Raw genomic sequence first — 21,349 nt, forward strand, 5'->3', positions numbered from 1 at the left:
AACAATAAACCATCCAGTTTAATAAAGTTAGCTAAGTTTAACTAACCACAGATGTTATCTAAATCAATGGAAAAGAAATAATAATATATAAATGTAGGCACCAACTACTAAAATTTCAGTGTAAGCTCCTAACTGAGCTGCATACATGATTATTTGCAACTTCAAAAATACTGGAGAAACGAAACAAAGCACTGTCCCCATGTATCAGTTTTTCAGATTCTTCAACTCAGACTAAAAAACAATTTATCAGCGACTATGTCCAACTAAAAACCCTTGGGTGAGAAGCAATGGTTCCATTGTCCCAGAGAATTTTAAAGTGTAACACAAAATCCTTCCATGGCACAATTTCATTGCACTGAGTAATCAAGACAATTTTCCAAATTGTCACGTGTCAAGAGAAGTGACTGCAGCTAATGTGAACAGAGGAGAAAAGAAGCAGACTATTCAATCAGAAAAAAAGAAATAGTATTGGCTTTCAAATTACCTTTTCCCAACTGCTTTCTTTTTTTTTTTTTAGATTTTTTTTTTTTTAAGGAATCTCTACACCAAATGCGGGGCTCAAACTCACAACCCCAAGATGAAGAGACACACACTCTATGGACTAAGCCAGCCAGGTGCACCTCCCAACTGCTTTCTAATGAAGGTGCTCACAGTGGCCAAACCAAAAAGGAGAAATAAGACTTAGCACTAAACACAGTTTTAGTCTTACCTTAAAATTAATTACAAAAAGAGAAATTACAGATACATGTATGTATATCCGTATATGTCCATATAATATGCATAATGGCGCCTCTACAAATCAACAGGCTGAACTAGAACCTTTAAGACGAAGATACAAAAGATGCTTATGGTCGCTTAACTATATGGTTATTATGTAGCCACATAATACACGAATTGTTATGGACTGAACTACACCTCCCTAAAAAGAGTTGAAGTCCTAACCACAGGTGCCTATGAATACAACCTTACTTGGAAACAGGGTCTTTGCAGATGGAATTGCGTTAAGAGGAGGTCACACTGGAGTAGGGGTGGGCCCTTAATCCAAGATGACCAGTGTCCTTATAAAAAGAGAAGAAGGACACACAGAGAGGAGAATGCCTGCCAGACGAAGACCCAGACACATGGTGGGGGGAAACACAGATGGAGGCAGAAGCGTCGAAGCAGCAAGCCTAGGAATGCCAAGGGCTGCCAACAAAGCACTGGGAGTTAGAATGAAGCAAAAAATTCTATCCCACGGCTTTCAAAGGGAATGTGGCCTTGCCAACACCTTGACTTCAGACTTCCAACCTCCAGAACTATGAGACGGTTTCTGTTGTTTTAAGCCACCCGGTTTATGGCACTTTGTTATGGTAGCCCTAGGAAACTCACACACTAATCATCCTCCGGGAAAGACTACAAACTGGTTTACATCCACAAAAGAAAAAACCAAAGAACACATTAAGAATGATTTTGTTTAGATGTATTTGCAAGGCTGTTTAAAAACGAACTCCTACCCACAGAAATGATCCTGGCCTGAGAGTGTTGGCATTATAGAGCTCTCATTTCAAACTCAGAAGCTAACTTCCCTAAGCTCAGGGATTCATAACTCCACCAACATTCTGTTCTGCGACTAAATTTCCTATAAATGGACTTAGCGGTCAACATGACTTGTTTCCTACTGCTTTCCTTTCCTTTCTTTACCCCCAATATCTTGGGTGGTTTACATTCCTTGTTGAAAGGCTAAGAGCTCATGGGTTTTGTTGGCACTGAATTCTCACATGATTTGGAGTCTGTTGCTTCCACACTTGAATGACAATGTGAATGTGACATCTGGGTGACTTTTTCTCTCCTGAGAAACATGACTCCCCTGTAGCCTGGCAGCCAGTGCTGCCATGGTGAAGACCAAGACCAAAGGGATAATTTCCCTTTGTATAACTGTTTTTGCACCTGGGCGCCCAGGACTCCTTATGCTTGAATTTCAGTAACTCCGCTAGAACATGCCTTGGTGCTCATCAATCTGTACTGACTTTCCTTTCCTGGGACACAATTTACCCTTTCAAATCTGCAGACTCTAGCCTTTCCTCATTGGGGGAATATTCCTTCCAGTTGTGTCTTCAAATTTTTTTTTTTTTCTATTTGCTCTCATCTCTTCCTCAAGAATACCAGTTAGTACTATTTGGAGGCTCTGTCTGTTATCCGTATTTATCTGTTCTTTTTTTTTTTTTTTAAGATTTTATTTTTAAATAAACTCAAACTCAAAACCTCAGGATCAAGGGTCACACACTCCACCAACTGAGCCAGCCAGGAGCCCCAATATTTATCTGTTCTTTCATCATTTTTATGTCTTTGCTATTTTCCATGTGAGTTTTGTGCAATTGCCGCACACTGGCTCACCATTGACTTGATTATGTTTTTCATTGGGTTGGGTTTTTTTTTTCCTTGCTTCAAATGTGGTTTTCACCTCTACAATGACTTTTTATTTTCTCCACTTCTTTCCAAGGGCCTGTCAATTATTTCCTTCTGTTGTCATACAATCTCTTCTTTGACTTCATTTTGAGAAATGTGTAAATTACAACTTTTTTGATAAGGAGGGCTTATTCTGAATTACTTTACCTCCTAGACTAACTCTCCCAAAGATGTATATACCTCCTGCAGTTGTCCCTGTTTTTGCTTATTTGCAACTTTTATATACATGTATCAAGTTGCTTCCTCTATGATTTTACTCATCCTTGAATAGAGCCGATTATCATTGAAGAGTTGTCTGCTATCTTCGACTCTCCACTGTCAAATCTGCCCCCCATTTTTTTTTTTTATAATTTTGGTAGAAACACAACATAAAATTTACCATCTTAACCATTTTTAAGGGTACAGTTGAGTAATGTTAGCTATATTCATATTGTTGTGAAAGAGATCTCTAGAACTTTTCATCTTGCAAGACTGAAACTCTACACCCACTGGACAACACCCTTTTCCCCCTCCCCTCAGCCTCTGACAACCACCACTCTACTTTCTATTTTTATGAGTTTGACTACTTTACACATCATATAAATGGAATCTACAGTATTTATCTTTTCGTCACTGGCAACCACCATTCTATGTTCTGTCTCTATGATTTTGACCACTCTTAAGTATCAAGTGAATCACATATTATTGGTCTTTTTGTGTCAGCTTATTTCATCAAGCATAATGTCCTTCCTCAAAGTTCATCTATGTTGTAGCATGCGTCAGAATTCCTTCTATTTTAAGGCAGAATAATATTCCATTCTAGGTACATAGCACATTTTCTTTATTCCTTTATCAATGAACACTTGGGCTGCTTCCCCCTCTCAGCTATTGTGAATAATGCTGCAATGAACGTAGTATGCAAATATCTCTTCACGATCCTGCTTTCAATTCTTTTGGATATATACCCAGAATTGGGATTACTGGACCATATGGTGCCTTAGCTCAGGCAGCTATAACAAATTGCAATGGACCTGGTAGCTTCGACAACATTTATTTCTCACAGTTCTGGAGGCTGAGAAGTCCAAGATCGAGATGCCAGCAAATCCAATGTCTGGTGAGAAGCTGCCTCCTGTTTAGCATATGACCACCCTCTCCTTATATCCTCACATCATGGAGCAGAGATAGAGAGGAGGAAGCAAGCTCCCTCCTTCTGTCTCTTCTTATAAGGCACTAATCCCATTCACGGGGGCTCCACCCTCATGACCTAATTACCTCCCAAAGGCCCCACCTCCTAATTCCATCACCTTGGGGGGGTTAGGATTTCAATATATGAATTGAGGGGAGACACAAACATTCGGCCCATAACATACATACTATTCTTAATTTTTTGAGAAACTGCCATACTTTTCCATAGGTGCTGTACCATTTTATAATTTTATATTCCTACCAACAGTGCATAAAAGTTCCAATTTCTCCACATCCTTGCCAATAATTATTATTTTCTGCATTTTTGATAGTGGCCATCCTAATGGGTGTGAGGTAATATCACACTGCAATTTTGATTTGCATTTCTCTGATGATTAATGATGTTGAACATCTTTTTGTATGCTTGTTGGCCATTTGCATATTCTTCGGAGAAATGTCAATTCAAGTCCTTTGCCCATTTTTTAATCAGGTTCTTTGATATTTTTTGTTGTTGCTGAATTGTAGGAGTTCTTACAGATTCTGGATATTAATCCCTTATCAGATATATGATCTGCAAATATTTTCTCCCATTCTGGAGGATGCCTTTTCATTGTGTTGATTGTTTCCTTTGATGCATAGAGGTTTTAAGGCTTGGCATAATTCCATTTGTCTATTTTTACTTTTATTACCTGTGTTTTTGGTGTTATATCTCAGATGTCGTTGTCAAATCCAATGTCATGAAATTTCCCCCTATGTTCTCTTCTAGGAGCTTCATAGTTTTAGATCTTTATATTTATGTCTTTAATCTATTTTGAGTTCATTTTTGTGTATGGTGAAAAGTAAGGGTCAAGTTCATGCTTTTGCAGGAGGATAGCCACTTTTCCCAGCACCATTTGCTGAAGACACTGTCCTTCCTCTGTTCTGTGGTCTTGGCACCCATACTGAAGATTGTTTGCCTATTTACATGAGTGTTTATTTCTGGGCTTTCTATTCTGACCGCTTTGTCTACAAATCTGTCTTAATGCCAGGACCACACTGTTTTGATTATGTGGCTCTGTAATGTTTTGAAATCAGGAAATGTGAGGCCTGTGTTTCATTCTTGCCATCACCAACTTTCCCAGCAATTCACTAGAGGCACTGTCCTTGGCTGGAAATGAAGGGGTAAGATAATCGAGTGGCAATCAGATCAGCGGGAGGTCTCCTTCCGCAGCCCCTACCTGCATTTCTGTAGCCCTGAACTGGATCTCCACCAAGAACTCCAATGTTTCTCCACTGATGCAGCTGCTCCACACCCCTGGATCTAACCAGAGGGTCACCAGATGGTTTTAGGACTGCCACACGAACATTAGGGAAACCTGCGCTGTTTGAGGCCCACCATAGTCTGTGTAGCCCTTAGTGTCCTCTCTCTGTTGGTCCAGAGTGCACAGGATTTGATAAACTTGAATTAAAACCTATGGCTTGGGGATGTTGCTATTTCTTTGTTTCAGGGAAGATAGAGTTTTTCCTTTTTTTTTTTTTTTTTTTTTAATTTTGCTATTGTTTCCATGGGTTTGAGGTGTAGGTGCCAAGGGCAGGTCACCCCAAGATGGACAGCTTTGGCACGAACATTATTCTGAGTTAAAAGCAACCCAAACCCAGCAGATTCAGAAAAAGCTCTCTACTCGCCCCCTCCAACTGCCTGCTTTTTAAGAGGAAGAGAGCTCTTGACAGAGACTCCCCTTTACCTAAGAAACTGATCTGCATAATAGGGCAAACTTTGTTTTTCAAAACATCTCCTTTCACCTTCCTGCTCATGGCCTTCCTCCCCTTTGTATCCTCAGACTCCTACCCCTCTCCTTAGCTCACTAAGCTTCATGTTACCTCATTGTCTTTGGAATTTCCATGCCTGTGTGGATTCCCTATACATACATTATTAAATTTGATTTTCTCCTGTTAATCTGTCTCATGTCAATTTGATTCTAAGTCCAGCTAGAAGAACCTTGAAGGGCAGAGGAAGGTCTACCTCTCCAACAGAGAGAAGGAATGGAGTAAAAAGACTTATTCTGTCATATTTAAATCTCTCCCTTCCATCTTGAACACTTCTTCACAAAGCCTTAGGATCAATCCTAGGCACCCTTAAGATTTTCCCTATTTCTTCATCCATCCAAACTTGTTTTACTGGTCTTGCTCGTGACTGGCCTACAACTTTAATTGACTTTCTACTATTTCCTATGGGTGTTTCCACTGCAACCCTAACCTTGTAATATTCTCAGTGGGAAATGAGCTTGTCATCCTGGTAATTTTTCCCCTCAGGTTATTTCTCCCATCTATCCTCTTCATCCAAGCCTTTATGGCTTTACATGTTGTACTATTAAAACACAATTATCCAAATTTGTTTTTAAAACATATCTTAAACCTAAGGGATTAGAAGCAAAAATGGGCAAGGTCTTTCTCCAAAGAAACTAACATTACTGTTTTGGATTATAGTGTCTTTCTCCAACACACTCTACATACTTATTACTACCAGTTTATCTTTGTAAAATGCTCTTTTGTTAAGAAATCATCAATGGGGTGCCTGGGTGCCTGAAGACCTGCCTTCAGCTCAGGTCATGATCCCAGGGTCCTGGGATGGAGTCCCACATCGGGCTTCCTGCTCCGCAGGAAGCCTGCTTCTCCCTCTCCCACTCCCCCTGCTTGTGTTTCCTCTCTGGCCGTTTCTCTCTCTGTCAAATAAATAAATAAAATCTTTAAAAAAAAAAAAAAAAGAGAGAGAGAGAAAAAAGAAATCATCAGTGGTTTCTCTCTACATCATAAGAAAAAAACTAAATCCTTAGCCTGGTGTCCAAGATATAGATCATGACAGGTGTTACAAAGAAAGAATATGAACTTTGGAGTCTGGCTCTCGTCAGTTTCAATAAAGATCTACTTATTCACCATGTGATGTTGGGCAAGTTTCTAGGCTTCTCTGAGCTTCACTCCAAACAAGCTTGTCTAATCTTCATTACCAACAAGCAAGACACTTTCCTACCATCCATTCAAAGACCTTTGGACCCCCCATCCCCTCAGATTTCCTCTCTTAAGACCTAGCTCTTCAGTGAAGCCTCTCTTACGACCAAGCTCCTCACTACCTCCTCTACTAATGGTAGTTTATTCATACTCATCATCTGACAGATTGCCTGAGATATTTTATATTTTTTCTGCTTAGTTCCCATTTCTCACCTACATTTTAAACCTTGAGAAAACAAGGGCCATGTTTTGTGCATCTCTATTCTCAACCCACAGTAAAGAGTCTAATATTTATTAAATAACTGATAATATCGGGCGCCTGGGTGGCTCAGTTAGTTAAGCGACTGCCTTCGGCTCAGGTCGTGATCCTGGAGTCCCGGGATCAAGTCCCGCATCGGGCTCCCTGCTTGGCAAGGAGTCTGCTTCTCCCTCTGACCCTCCTCCCTCTCATGCTCTCTGTCTCTCATTCTGTCTCTCTCTCAAATAAATAAAATCTTTAAATAAGTAAATAAATAAATAAATAAATAAATAAATAACTGATAATATCTAGCATTTTTAAACCTCATACAAATAATTTTTAAAACCTCAAATCATAGACTAGTAATATTTAAAAGCTATCGTTAATTAAACATTTTTTTCTTTAGAATAGGAACTGTATTCTAAGGTAACCAAATAGCCCCAGCTGATGAGTGAAAGTTCTTATTATTAGAAGAATATCAGCTAATAAAAGGAGAAGAAATGACAGAAATTTGAAATATCACCATTTTGCAACAAGGATTCAGGCAACAATTGTCAATGGGGTTTGGCTAAAACCATTAGGTGAAAAGTTGATGGGGACAGGATATTAGCCTGATGCCACTGCCACCCCACTGATTACATGACGGCTGCAGAGGGGAACAAAGAACCTTGGTAATGTGGGCTAGGCTGTCACCACTGAAACCCAGTGATCACTCTTAGAATCTAATCCTGGGTGACCAGATACTATGTACCTCCTGATGTGATGCAATACGGAGGACACAGGATCACACTTAGGCAGTATTCTTGCCTAAAATGTTCAACCAGAATCTAAACCAAGTCTTTATGTCTAATTTCCAGCTTTCAGGAAATACTGAGGTTACAGAAATAATTTAGACAACCATCAAGGGAAAAAAATTAGACAAATCCAGAAGGTAGGACACTCTACAAGATATCTGGCCAAGTCTCTTTAAGAAGTCAATCTCCTAGAATTAAAAACAAAATGAAACAAAAACCGTGAGAGAAGTGAGGTAGAGACTATTCTAGATTAGGAGGGACATATAGGCCACAACAAGCAAACACAAGGTATGGCTCATGGTTGGGTCCCACTATGAACAACCAAGCGTGAAGTTACTTCAGAAAAATCCGGGAAATCTAACTTTAGCCTGGGAATCAGATACTATGGAAATATTGTTAATTTTATTAAGTATGACAGTGGTATTGTGTGGTTAAGGAAAAAAGTCAATTTTTAGAGATTACCATCTTCTGAGATCTAATACTTTCCGCTGCTTAATATCTTCAAGAGGAGAATACTGAGGCCACTCCCTTTGATGTCTTCCTTTTTTATCTGAAGTTTTTTTCTTGGAAATTTGTTTCTTTACATTGCCTAGAAGACAAGAATACAAAATAAGCAAAATGCTCCAGATGAAATAAACTACCATGGCAATACAATTAATTATGTAACAAAATTAAAAAGCAATGCCACTAATTCTCAAAATACTTGCGAACATATTGAAGAAATACATGTATCTTCAAGAATACTCCCCTGGCTTAAAGAGAGAGAACAAAAACAAGTTTAAGCAACCACGAGTGTTAGTTCCTATTAGATTCTTATATTCCAATTCCTGATCTGGTTGCTTAGCTAGTAAAAGGTGCAATCACAAAATTTTTGGTTTAGAAAATCAAATTACCAACAGTAAACTATTTAACTAGGCCACTTTCCAAAAATGAATCCTTTCTACAAAACAATAAAACCACATTAATGTAACTCTGTTAAGAAAGTAAAAGCACTAGATCCAATAATGTAATGAAGTGATATTTAAAAATATCTCCAGGCCTTGCAGAGACCACAAAATGAATTAAGAATGATACTCACATGTATATTATTAAAATGCAACTTTAGCACCAGAAACTAGAATGGAAAACAAAGTCTCCTTTCTGTGTGTGTGTGTGTGTGTGTATGTGCTTATGCGTGAACACACACGCACATGCATGCGCACATACACACAATCTCTCCAAAAGACACATAAGGCAAATAATAGTAGTTACCTAAGGAGGAGGGGAATTGGGAGCTAGACAAAAAGACAAAAATGAAATTAGACTTTGCACTGTTTAATTTTTACACTTTTTATTTCTGAATAATGCTAATGGATTACTCAGGCAAAAATTATTTAATTAAAATCTTAACCATAGAGAACAAACTGATGGTGACCAAAATGGATGGGTGAGCTAGGTGATGGGGATTACAGAGCGTACTTGTAGTGAGCACCGGGTGATGCATGGAAGTGTTGAATTACTATATTGTACACCTGAAACTAATAAAACACTGTCTGTTAACTAACTGGAATCTAAATAAAAACTTTAAAATATATATTAATAAATACCATTCAAGTTTCATGTCACTAAAATACCATTAACATTTCAGACAGCTATGCTCAAATATTTAATCATTTTCACACATACTATATTTTCAATGAAATAATCAAATCTGCTATAAAAATCAAATAAAAGCTAATGTTTTATTTTTATGAGTTATGCATAATTATAAAACATAGATTATATAGATATACGCCTAGAAACAGACATGGAAAGGGGCTTGTTTCATTCATTCAAGATGCTCTACAATAAAACCCAAACGAGCTGGAACTCAGAAACTCTTGTGACACAGCGGATTTCTCTGATTTTTGTAAGATGTCATAGTGACAAACACTATAATATCCAGAAACAAGTTTTTCCCCATTCCCTCTAGCTATTCTCTTTAAGTCTTCACGGAGAACACAAAATTTCTACAGAGCTAAACAACCACTGGAAACATGAGTTAAGTCTCATTCTGGAAAGTTTCTTTTCACTAATAAAATAAATATTAGAGAGTAAGAAGATGGAAAAACAACTTTCCAACATTTTTTCCCATGTCTTCACTGCCCAACAGTGCCTTAATGCCCTTCATAGCTTTCCCAGCCACTTAAAATCTTAGAGGCCAATGAAGTGTGGTAATCTGTGACCCCAGCAGCCTCCAGAGTGGTCTGGACCCGCATATTTCCTCTAAGGCTTACCTGAGCCTGCCCTCTGTCCCCTTCTACTTTACTCCTAGGAGCCTCCTCGGCTAAGTAAGTGTGGGTTCCAAATGCGCACCCTTCATGAAATCCTCACATTGCCACAAGGAGAGCTGGTCCCACAGACAAAATTCCATGCAGTTCGAGGGAAGCTCTGGCAAAGTGGAAGCTAAGTTTGAGAAGGGAACATAACATATCAACACCTCAACACTCTGTCTCCCCATCTCATCAACTCCAGGAACCTTTGCCCACCTTCCCTTGTCATTGTCATATTCCTTCTTCCATTCCTCACCCTACCAATAACACACCCACCTAGCCCCAACACCAAAGAAACATACATACATACACACCTACCTCTAGTCATCACACTGGCTTTAAGAGAAAGGTCTGAGGATAGCAAATATAAGCAGAATATCTGCCATTCTTTTGACTAGAGGAACTATGGGACAGAGTTTTGGGCAATCACCGTCACTGGAAAGTAAGGTAGGTGGGGAGACCAGAAATAAAAGAGCCAGAAAAGGGGAGACTCAAATTTTGTGTATACATTTGGCCCAAATCTTAGGCTAATCCCTGAACCATGCATAAAGCAGATCCCAAACAGCACAGCTAAGGCTTAAAAAATTGGACAGAGATTTGAAATGTCCTCCAGAGACAAAATCTACAGTTTTAGTCAAACCAAATTCATTGCTGCTAAAATTAAAAACAAACAAACAAATGAACAAACTTAAATCCACTCTTTGGAGGAATATACCAGAATCCAAAATCACCACAACATTTCCAATACCTCGGATACCATCCAAAATTATTGAACATGTAAGGAAACTGAAAAAGGTGATACCATCTCAAGAAAAAAAAAAAAAAAAGATAAGACCAACTCTGAGATGACCCAGGTCTTAAAACTGGCAGATAAGGATTTTTTTTTTATTTTTTATTTTTTTAAGATTTTTATTTATTTATCTGACAGAGAGAAAGCGAGAGAGGGAACACAAGCAGGAGGAGCGGGAGAGGGAGAAGCAGGCTTCCCGCTGAGCAGGGAGCCCAATGTGGGGCTCGATGTGGGGCTCGATCCCAGGGCCCTGGGATCATGACCTGAGCCGAAGGCAGACGCTTAACGACTGAGCCACCCAGGCGCCCCCAGATAAGGATTTTAAAGTGGGTATTATAACTACGCTTTATGAGATAGATACAATCTTCCAGTAATGAAAGAAAAGATAGTAAATCCAAGATAGGAAACAAAAACTATTCTAAAAATCTAAATTCCAGAACTAAAAGAAACAATACCTGAAACAAGTAATTCATTGACTATACTTAAAAGCTATCTTTAAGAGATGCACTTTAGGGCGCCTGGGTGGCTCAGTTGGTTAAGCATCTGCCTTTGGCTCAGGTCATGATCCCAGGGTCCTGGGATCGAGCCCCACATCGGGCTCTCCACTCGGTGGGGAGCCTGCTTCTCCCTCTCCCTCTGCCTGCCTCTGCCTACTTGTGCTCTCTCTCTGTCAAATGAATAATAATAAAAAAAAAAATCTTTAAGAGATGCACTTTACTTTCTTTCAGTTATAAGATTTTTATCAAGAGGAAGATGAATCATGTCTTTTCTTTTTTGAGTGGATTTGACACACAATGGTACATTAGTTTCAGGTACACAACACAGTGATTCAACAATTTTAGATATTATGCTCATCTCAAAAGTAGCCACCATCTGTCACTATATAATGCAATTACAGAATCACTGGCTATATTCCCTGTGCTGTACCTTTTATTCCCATAAGGTATTCATTCCATAACTGGAAACTGTATCTTTCACTCCCTTTCACCCATTTTGCCTGTCCCCTCCACCCTCCTCCCCTCTGGCAACCATCAATTTGTTCCCTGTATTTATAGGCCTGATTCTACCTTTTGTTTGTTTATTCATTAGTTTTGGGTTTTAGATTCCATGTACAAGTGAAATCATATAGTATTTTCTCTGTCTGACTTATTTCACTTAGTATGATGCCCTCTAGGTCCATCCATGTTGTGCCAAATGGCGAAATCTCATCGTTTTTTATGGTTGAGTAGGAGACATGGACTTGAAATATAAAAAGATACAAGTTGAAAATAAATGGATGGAAAAGGATATACCATGCAAACACCAGTCAAAAGAAAGGTGGAGTAGCTAGATTAATATCTAAGTCGCTTTCAGAATAAGAAATATTACCAGGAATAATGAGGGACGTTTCATAACGATAAAAAGGTCAATGCAACAAGAGGAAATAAAAATCATAATTGTGTGTGCACTTAATAATAAAGTTTCAAATTGCACAGAAGCAAAAATCAACAGAATTAAATGCAGAAAAGACGACAATCACAGCTGATTTTTAACACCCCATTTTCAGCAATGGATAGAGCAAGACAAAAATTAAGTAGCAACACAGAAGATGTGAACAACACTCTCAAACACTTTGGCCCAATAAATATTTATAGAACACTACGCCCAACAACTACACAATGGGCAGGCATTCTTTTCAAATGCACACGGTACATTCACCAACATGGACAGTATGTTGGGTCATAAAACTAGTCCCAACCCATCCTAAAAGATGGAGATCATATGTCCTCTGTCGACAATGGAATCAAATTTGAAATCAACATTTAGCAAAAGCCTCAAAATATTTGGAAATTAAGCAGCACAGTTCTAAAGAGTAATGCATATATCAAAGAAGAAATCACAAGGGCAATTAGAAAATACTTCACATTAAAGGATAATAAAAATAAAGTGTATCAACAGTCAACAGGCTGTGGCTAAAACAGTACTCACAGAGCAATTTAAAGCACTAAATGCTATAGGAGAAAAGTCTTGAATCAAAAAGCTGAAGAACAAAGTAAACCCAAAGTAAGTAGAAGGAAGAAAATAATAAGCAGAAATCAGCAGAATAGCAAACAAACGATCGAGAAAATTAACAAAGCTAAAAGCTGATTATTTGAAAAGATGAACAAAATTGATAAAGCCCTAGCCAGAAAAAAAAAGAGAGAACATACATGACCAGTATCAGAAATGAAAGAGGAATTATTACTAAAGACCCTGTAGGTATTAGAGGGATAAAGAGGACTATTAGAAATAACTTTATGCCAACAAAACCAACAACTTAGATAAAACGGACAAACTAAAATTTGACAGAATTAAAGGGAATCAAGACAACTCCATAATCACCGTAAGAGATTTTTTTTTTCTAAAGATTTTATTTATTTATTTGACAGAGAGAGACACAACGAGAGAGGGAACACAAGCAGGCGGAGTGGGAGAGGGAGAAGCAGGCTTCCCGTGGAGCAGGGAGCCAACGCGGGGCTCGATCCTAGGACCCTGGGATCATGACCTGAGCCAAAGGCAGACGCTTAACGACTGAGCCACCCAGGCACCCCTACTGCTAGAGATTTTTAATACCCCTCAGAAAACAGGAGAGATCACTTCCCAACTTGTCTTAGGAGACCTGCATAGCCCTAATGCCAACACCTGAAAAAGATATTATGAAAAAATTATAGGCCAATCACCCATAAAAAATAGACACAAAGTGAAACCCCCCAACACACCGAGAATTACGAATTTACATAATATTCTGCGAAACAAGTTGATTTGGCAGATGAACAAGTAAGGTTTTACAAAATGGTCAAAGAAGCCTAGAACATAATCCCAGTTCTACCTCTTACTAGCTATCAACTTTCCACAAGCAACTTATCCCCTCAATTTCTTTACCTATAAAATAAGGATAAGTGTACCTACCACAAAAAAATCCTTTATTACTGTGAGTTCAAAAGAAAGAAATGAAAAGCTGTAGTTTCTGTCACAGGGCCACCACACTGCAATTTCGAAAACTGTGTATTGCACTCTAGGTGAACAGCACCCTCTTAAATTGTGCAGGACACAACCTACTCAGTGGTACCTGGAGACCCTGTTGGGTGCTCTAAAATTTTAACAAGAGGGGGGCGCCTGGGTGGCTCAGTCGTTAAGCGTCTGCCTTCGGCTCAGGTCATGATCTCAGGGTCCTGGGATCGAGCCCCGCATCGGGCTCCCTGATCTGCGGGAAGCCTGCTTCTCCCTCTCCCACTCCCCCTGCTTGTGTTCCCTCTTTCGCTGTGTCTCTTTCTGTCAAAATAAATAAATCTTAAAAAATAAATAAATAAATAAAATAAAATAAAATAAAATAAAATTTTAACAAGAGAAAGCCACAATGTTATATGGTAGAAAACTAAGCATTTAATCGGGAAAGATGAATTCATGTCTCTGCAAAACTACAAAATAGTGGTATGTTATTCTAGTGACCTCATGAACCATTTCTAAGCTACCACACACTTATCTGCAATACCTGTATTTTACAGCATTCTTAGATTTTTCAAAGCTCTCAAAATGCCCAGGTTGTGTGTGAAGTTTCCAGTGGTAACCCATTAATGAACTAAATGTCCTCTGCCCAAAGTTATATTTTAACTACAATGACAGACAACACCACGGCAATGTTCCTTGTTCGGCATTATAAAAGGAAACGGTGTTTAATGGCAAGCTTAAACAAGATATATTGTTTTCTGATTATTTTCACATGTGAAATTAAGCCTCCTTCCTTACCTGATTTGTGTTTCAAATTTGTGGTCACCCCATCAAATTCAGATTTATCGATTTCCCATGCGAGAGGTAGCTTGCCCAGGCTATTGGATAAGTTTTCCAAGCTATTTTCTTCATTGTAGATGATTTCTGATGTACTCGTTGGGATGCCAATGTATCTTGATGGATTCTTTCCAGCAGATAAAGAGGTACTATCAGGGAGGCAAGAAGAGCGGGTTGAATTTGGAGTTTTATAGATTGAGGTTGCCTGGTTGAGAAAGGCATAGTCTGAACAGATGGCATAAATTTTCTCCCGAGTGTGGGTCACTGGACAGCTCCACGGGTAATGACCATCTCCTTTGGGACCCAAGGGTGCCCCCGAGGCACGAGTGCAGAAAGACTGGACAGCACCTTGTAGATTCTCTTCAGGAGACTTTCTCTCAGATTTGTGCTCACCATTTCCAGAATCATTTGCCCTTTCTGCTTCTGCAATGTTAGGCATTGAATGCAACTAGGAAAGTTCTGTTACGAAGGAGAAGTTGCAACTCTTTCTATGACTTGAAAACCAACCGTGACAATTGTTTACAGCATTCTACAGAAACTTGAGAGCTGCAAGATGGGCTCCTAAGAAAAGAGGGAGGAGAAAGAAACATCAACAATCCACTAGACACTACAAAAGCACTAAAAAAATGAATCAAGTATTTCACATGCCTTCATTCAATAAATATTTATTTTACAACTACTATACACTTACAGCCACAATTGCTGGCCATGTGTCTTATTAAAAAATTATTTTACAATAATGCTTTGTAATAACAAAAAAGAACTCAATAAAAAAATGGGCAAAATATCTGAATAGTCACTTCTCCAAAGACAGCGTAGAAACGGCCAATAAACACATGAAAAGATGTCAGCATCATTAGTCATCATGGAAATGCAAATCAAAACCACAACAAGATACTATGTCACACCCAGCAGGATGGCTCTAATCAAAAATATAGATAATAAAAAGGATTGTTGAGGACGTGGAGAAACTGGAACCCTCATACCCTTCTGATGGAAATGCAAAATGGTCCAGTCACTTTGGAAAACAGCTCCTCATACATTTAGAGTTACCATATGAGCAAGCAATTTCATTCTTAAGTATACGTCTAAGAGGAAGGAAGACATACATCCACACAAATGTTCATAGCAGCGTTATTTATGATAGCCAAAAAGGAGAGACAACCCAAAGGTCCATCAATTGATGAATGGATAAATAAAATAAATAAAATGTAGTATATCCATGCAGTGGGATATTTTTTGGGCAATAAAAATAAATGAAGCTCTGACCCATGCTACAACATGGATGAGCCTTGAAAGCATTATGCTAAATGAATGAAGCCCGTCATGAAAGAGCCTAATAGTGTATGATTCCATTTATATGAAATGTAAAAAAGGCAAGTCTCTAGTGAGAGAAATTAGATTAGTGGGTTACCTAGGGCTGGGAGGGAGGAGGAGGTTGGGGATGATGGGGTTTCTTTTTGGAGTAATGAAAATATTCTATAATTGATTGAGGTGATGAACGCACAACTTTGTGAACACAAAGCTACTGCATTGGACATTTTAAACAGGGGAACTGTATGGTGTGTGAATTTCATCTCAATAAAGCTGTGCATTCATCACCACGATCAATTATAGTTAGTAGTCACTAACTTCTGATCAGTCTCAGGAAAAAACGATTTTCAAGTCTACATCAATTCCTTTGGGGAAGAAAAGGAGAACAGTTCAAAAAGCAACCAAGCAGGGCGCCTGGGTGGCTCAGATGGTTAAGCGTCTGCCTTCGGCTCAGGTCATGATCCTAGCGTCCTGGGATCGAGCCCCGCATCGGGCTCCCTGCTCCTTGGGAGCCTGCTTCTCCCTCTGCCTCTCTCTCTGTCTCTCATGAATAAATAAATAAAATCTTAAAAAAAAAAAAAAGCAACCAAGCACATTTGAGGAAGCTGATGATTTATATGAAAGCAAGACCTTGATAAGTCAGACCATTACAGGTGGTAGAGGAATACTCAATGCAAGTGCCAGGCTGCGTGTGCCCACTTCACAGGGCTCTAGCGATGTCGCTCAAGAGACACAACCCACCCCGGGTGACCATTTTGACGTTTACTAGTTAAAATTTCTGCCCGTTCACTTATTTAAAAAATTAGAAATGAGAATAATTTTCATAGGTTACAGAAAAATGATTATATAAAACCCATCATACAAATACTGAATGACAAAAACCTCTAAGGCAATAAGAAGTAACAGAAGAATGATCACTCTAAGTCTGTGAGGAGAAACCAATAAAGGTAATGCCTGTCCTTCACGTAATTTAAGGCAACAGAGCTCATTACAAGGAGGACTCCACATAACTAGAAAAGATTCCATTTTCTTTATTTTTAAGGACTGCTTTCCCTCTATTCAAATCTTCAGATAGTGTTTTGTTTTAGTTTTTGGTGTTTTTTTAGTAATTGGTGCAGAGTTTATAGTTCTTTGCAAGAAGGTCAGTTTGGGGGCGCCTGGGTGGCTCAGTTGGTTAAGGAACTGCCTTCGGCTCAGGTCATGATCCTGGAGTCCCAGGACTGAGTCCCAGGATCGAGTCCCGCATCGGGCTCCCTGCTCAGCAGGGAGTCTGCTTCTCCCTCTGACCCTCCCCCCTCTCATGTGCTCTCTCTCCCTCATTCTCTCTCTCTAATTAAATAAATAAAATCTTAAAAAAAAAAAAAAAAAGAAGGTCAGTTTGGCTGGAGCTTCACCACCAAAGATGGAAACCCTAACGGTATCTTTTGGAAACTTTTTTCAAGAAATCCTAGGAGCACTTAGAGCGGATCTCTAGACAGGAAGCTTTTATGCCTTCTCCTTCTTCCTCATCTCCTGGCGTCCTGGTCATGTTGGAGGAAGATGTAAAGAGAAGGTCGGTGCCTGAGGTCACACAGACCAAACTGGGCTTTTCTGAGGAGTTGGTTTCTCTGATTCTTAGCAGATGACCTCACAGAGCATTTTCTACTGATCTGTTACCCTCATGCCTTTCTCGAAAAGCCAGCTTGGTGGGCAGAGGTAGGTATTATTTGTGGTACTGGGGAACTAGAGGGTATTATGCTAAGCGAAATAAGTCAATCAGAGAAAGACAAATATCATATGATCTCACTGATGTGAGGAATTCTTAATCTCAGGAAACAAACTGAGGGTTGCTGGAGTGGTGGGTGTGGGAGGGATGAGGTGGCTGGGTGATGGACATTGGGGAGGGTATGTGCTATGGTGAGCCCTGTGAATTGTGTAAGACTGATGAATCACAGACCTGTACCCCTGAAACAAATAATACATTATATGTTAAAAAGAAGAAGAAGAAGAAGATAGCAGGAGGGGAAGAATGAAGGGGGGAAATCGGAGGGGAAGACAAACCATGAGAGACTATGGACTCTGAGAAACAAACTGAGGGTTTTAGAGGGGAAGGGGGTGGGGGGATGGGTTAGCCCGGTGATGGGTATTAAGGAGGGCATGTATTGCATGGAGCACGAGGTGTTATAAGCAAACAATGAATCATGGAACACTGCATCAAAGGCTAATGATGTAATGTATGGTGACTAACATAATAAAATAAAATTAATAAAAAAATAAATAAAAAATAATGGTCACTAAGCAAGAATGATCTCTTTGGTTGTACTTCTACCAAAAAAAAAAAGTGAAGATCATCAACATAAGGACATATTTTATATTGATTGTCAATAAAAGCCAACAGTGGTCTGAACACTTTCTCATTTGAACCATTGTTTATGGAAATTTCTCTTTGAAAACCTGTGTGATATTTCTAGATTTTTACCATAGAAGTAAAACAAATGACAGAAAAATATTGCAAAGTACCAAGATATTACACAGAAAGGGAAAATTATCCAAATTCCATGACCCAAACACTGCTGGAGTTTATTTTCTTTCCTTATTCTCTGTCAGATCCATGTCTGTTCTCCCTGTGTCAATGGGAGCCCTTGAGGCTAAGGGTGCTAAGGGTGCTTATCATTATCATGTCCCCAGGCTTTCCTACAAGTGAACTGAGCACAAGTTATTACTGATAACAGAATCATTAGAGACAGCAATTACTGTATTATGTTGTAATTATAGCCTCAGGAAAAACTGAGATACAGAGGGGGCAGTTTGTCCCTCCACTAAATAGCCTGCAGCTCCCACTGTTTTGTACTATCTTGTATCTCCTTTTGTTTCTATTTTTGTTCCATTCCCAATTCCATCCCCACTCCTAGCACTGGCACCATCCCCAGCCCCTCCTGGGTTGACATTTCTAATCTGGCCTGTGCAGAGGTATTAGGAAATAAAGCTTGGACACAGATATGATCATATAACTCCCCTTCCTAAAACCTTCTGCTCTCAGAAAAAAGCCAACTCCTTGTCTGGCCCCATGATCTATTTCTTTAACTCTACCTCATTCTTCTTCCCCCTCCCTCCTTCCAACTTTCCATTCTCTGGATGAGGTCTCCTCCTATTGACCTCCCTGTATTCGGTTAATTCCCATTTGTACTGCACATATCCTTGAATGTCACTTCAGAGGATTCTTTCTTTGCTCCCCAAACTAGGCTCTGTCACCCTGTACATACTCAGTACCCTTCTCTCACAAGGCTTGCCAGGGTTATCCTTAGGGATGGGCATTGGTGAAAGTTTCATCAACAAAGAGTTACGTTTAAGTGCCTACATCATTCCGGGCATTATTTTAAGCTCCGGATTAGGAGTCTAGATTCCAGGAGGATTTACTAGGAGAGGCCTTAGGAATCAGGAGCTGGACTTTTAGCCAAGAGGCCTCTTTTTCTCCTCCCTGGTTCTCATCTGTGAGATCTGAGTTTCCAGAGAGGTGATGTTCCATTAAGATTTTACAAGGAATGATTGCATAAGGCTCAATTTAACGATGTATTCTTAGGATCACGGCACAAGCAACCGAACAAAATTTTATAAAATGCACCGCTAGAGTAACGATTTCTAAAAGTCACTAGAACGAACTGTTCTGTAAAATCAACGTTCCATTTTTAAGGTCAATATTTATCGCCTAGGCTACATTCTTTTCGCGTTGTATTTTCGATCCGTATTTTTTAAATAATCAAGTTTGCTTAGGGAACGACGATCTTCAGAAGGGTCTTCAGCGAAGCCTCCCCCATAGGACAACTATTACGATCTATTATATTCTGTATGCAAGGCCACGGAGACGCAGGAGCCTGAAAGTGACTTCCTGATGGTGAAATACGCGCCCCCGGGCTGGTCCCGGTCCTACTCCCGGGCGTCAGCCCCACACGCTCCGGGCCCCCTGCCGGGTCGGCCCCGAGCCCCTCCCCCGGCTGAGGCCGCCGGCCTACCAAGGATGCCGGGTCCTCCCGCGCGCCGCAGCAGCGTCCCACCCAGGCTCCGGGGCAGGCGAACGGAGCTCCCACCGCCCTACTCTGCGAAGCTCGCGGCGCTGCCGGGCTCAGAAGCCGCCGGGACCTAGGCGACAGTCTCGCAGGCGGTCCCCGCCGCGCCGATGTGTGCGGAGGCGGCGCCGACCGAAGGAGGAGCGAGGCCGCGCTCTCTGCCTGCGCCTCTCCGGCGGCCTCCCGGCCCACGAGCGCTCCCCCAGGCTGGGCGTCCTCCAGTCCCCGTGCCCGCAGCGAGGCCTGCGGACCCCTCCGTCTGCCTCCCTCCGCGGCCGGAAGCCAGAGTTCGCCGCTAGAGGGAGCGGGCGGAGGCCGGTGGAGTGACCGCCTCCAACCAGCCCCGGGCCGGGGGAGGCTCCCGGCGCCCGAGGCTCCAGGGCCGGTGGGACGCGGGCAGTTACTGCCCCTGGGCCAAGGGGTAGCAGCCGATTCGAGCTTTGAGTGCACCAGTTGATATCAATACTCAAGACAATTGCAAAAAAAAAAAAAAAGGAAAACATAAAAGCCTCGCCTGGGCCTCCACCCAGGGCAGCTTTGGCCAGCGGAGCCCCCCGGCCCGTCTGGGTTTTCGGGGCAGCTGGCAAAGGTCCAGAGAGGGAAGAGGGAGGGAGAGCAGGGGGCTCTGGGTCCGATTCCGGAGCTGACCGTGACCCCTCCCGGCGACCGCCTGGCCGCAGAGCCGGCATACGGGGAAGAAGGGACGGCCACCGCACGCTCCGGGCCAGGCCCGGCCTTGCGTGGCGTGGAGACCCGCGCCGGGCAGGAGCCATCGGCATCCACGCGGGCATCTCCAAATCAGGCTTTGTTCCCGAGAGCACTCGTCCCTCGTCCCCCTAACACCTCCCCCATCTTGCTGCCCAGCTCTTCGCCCCACTTTTTCCCGGGGGGAGGACGGGCACGGATGCAGCGGCCTCCCCTCGGACGGCCCCGGGGCTCCCGAGAGGCCGTGGCCCCTGGCCACCCAGGCAGCATAGGCGGCGCCCAGAGCCGCGGGCGACAGCAGGCCGGGCTCGCGGCGCGCGGGTGCCAGCTGGCGGGCCCCGCGCCCTGGGAGCACAGAAGCGGGCCGCCACCTCCGCCCAGCCCACAGCCCGGGGTACCTCTGGCCTGTGCGGCGGGGTCGAGTCGCTGCGGCCGCCGCAGAGCGGGCGCCGGACTCAGATCACAGCTTCCCGCGCGCGGCCCGCGACGCGCCTCCGGTTACCCTGGGGCGGGCGTCCCTCGTCCCATTGGAGCGCGCGGGAACAGCGCCCTGGACGGCTGTGCCCGGCGACCGGTTGTCGGATATCATTGACAACACCTTCCTTTCGTCGTTGTATACCTGCCCTCTGCACGTGCGGAGGATACGGTGACAATCTTTTTAAAAAATCCTAGTTGTGTCCCCGCACGCCACTCTATTGGGCATCTAGTTTATAACTGTTCCCTGAAAGCGGTGACCGCAAAGTGAATAAATGAGTGAGAGGTGGTAAAACCTGGCA

General features: G+C 41.7%; 1 protein-coding gene across 2 annotated transcripts in view; it reads right to left on the minus strand.

Moving 5' to 3' along the window:
* LOC118009251 (basic immunoglobulin-like variable motif-containing protein) overlaps positions 1–21,295 on the minus strand; it is an 80,837-nt gene extending 59,542 nt beyond the window's left edge. The window contains exons 1-3 of one of the 2 annotated variants that reach the window (XM_035003073.1): positions 20,972–21,295; positions 14,473–15,072; positions 8,089–8,215 (exon numbers count right to left, since the gene is read on the minus strand). In XM_035003073.1, coding sequence (XP_034858964.1) covers positions 8,089–8,215; positions 14,473–14,950 — 605 coding nt within the window. In that variant the 5' untranslated portion in view covers positions 14,951–15,072; positions 20,972–21,295. Of the gene's footprint in view, positions 1–8,088; positions 8,216–14,472; positions 15,073–19,814; positions 20,160–20,971 lie in introns of those variants that run through there. The other variant, XM_035003072.1, reaches the window with a different exon arrangement.
* Between the last annotated feature and the right edge of the window lie 54 nt (positions 21,296–21,349).

The sequence above is a fragment of the Mirounga leonina genome, unplaced genomic scaffold, assembly GCF_011800145.1.
Source record: "Mirounga leonina isolate KUSES-001 unplaced genomic scaffold, KU_Mleo_1.0 Mir_127, whole genome shotgun sequence".
In the NCBI taxonomy this organism is placed as follows: domain Eukaryota; kingdom Metazoa; phylum Chordata; class Mammalia; order Carnivora; family Phocidae; genus Mirounga; species Mirounga leonina.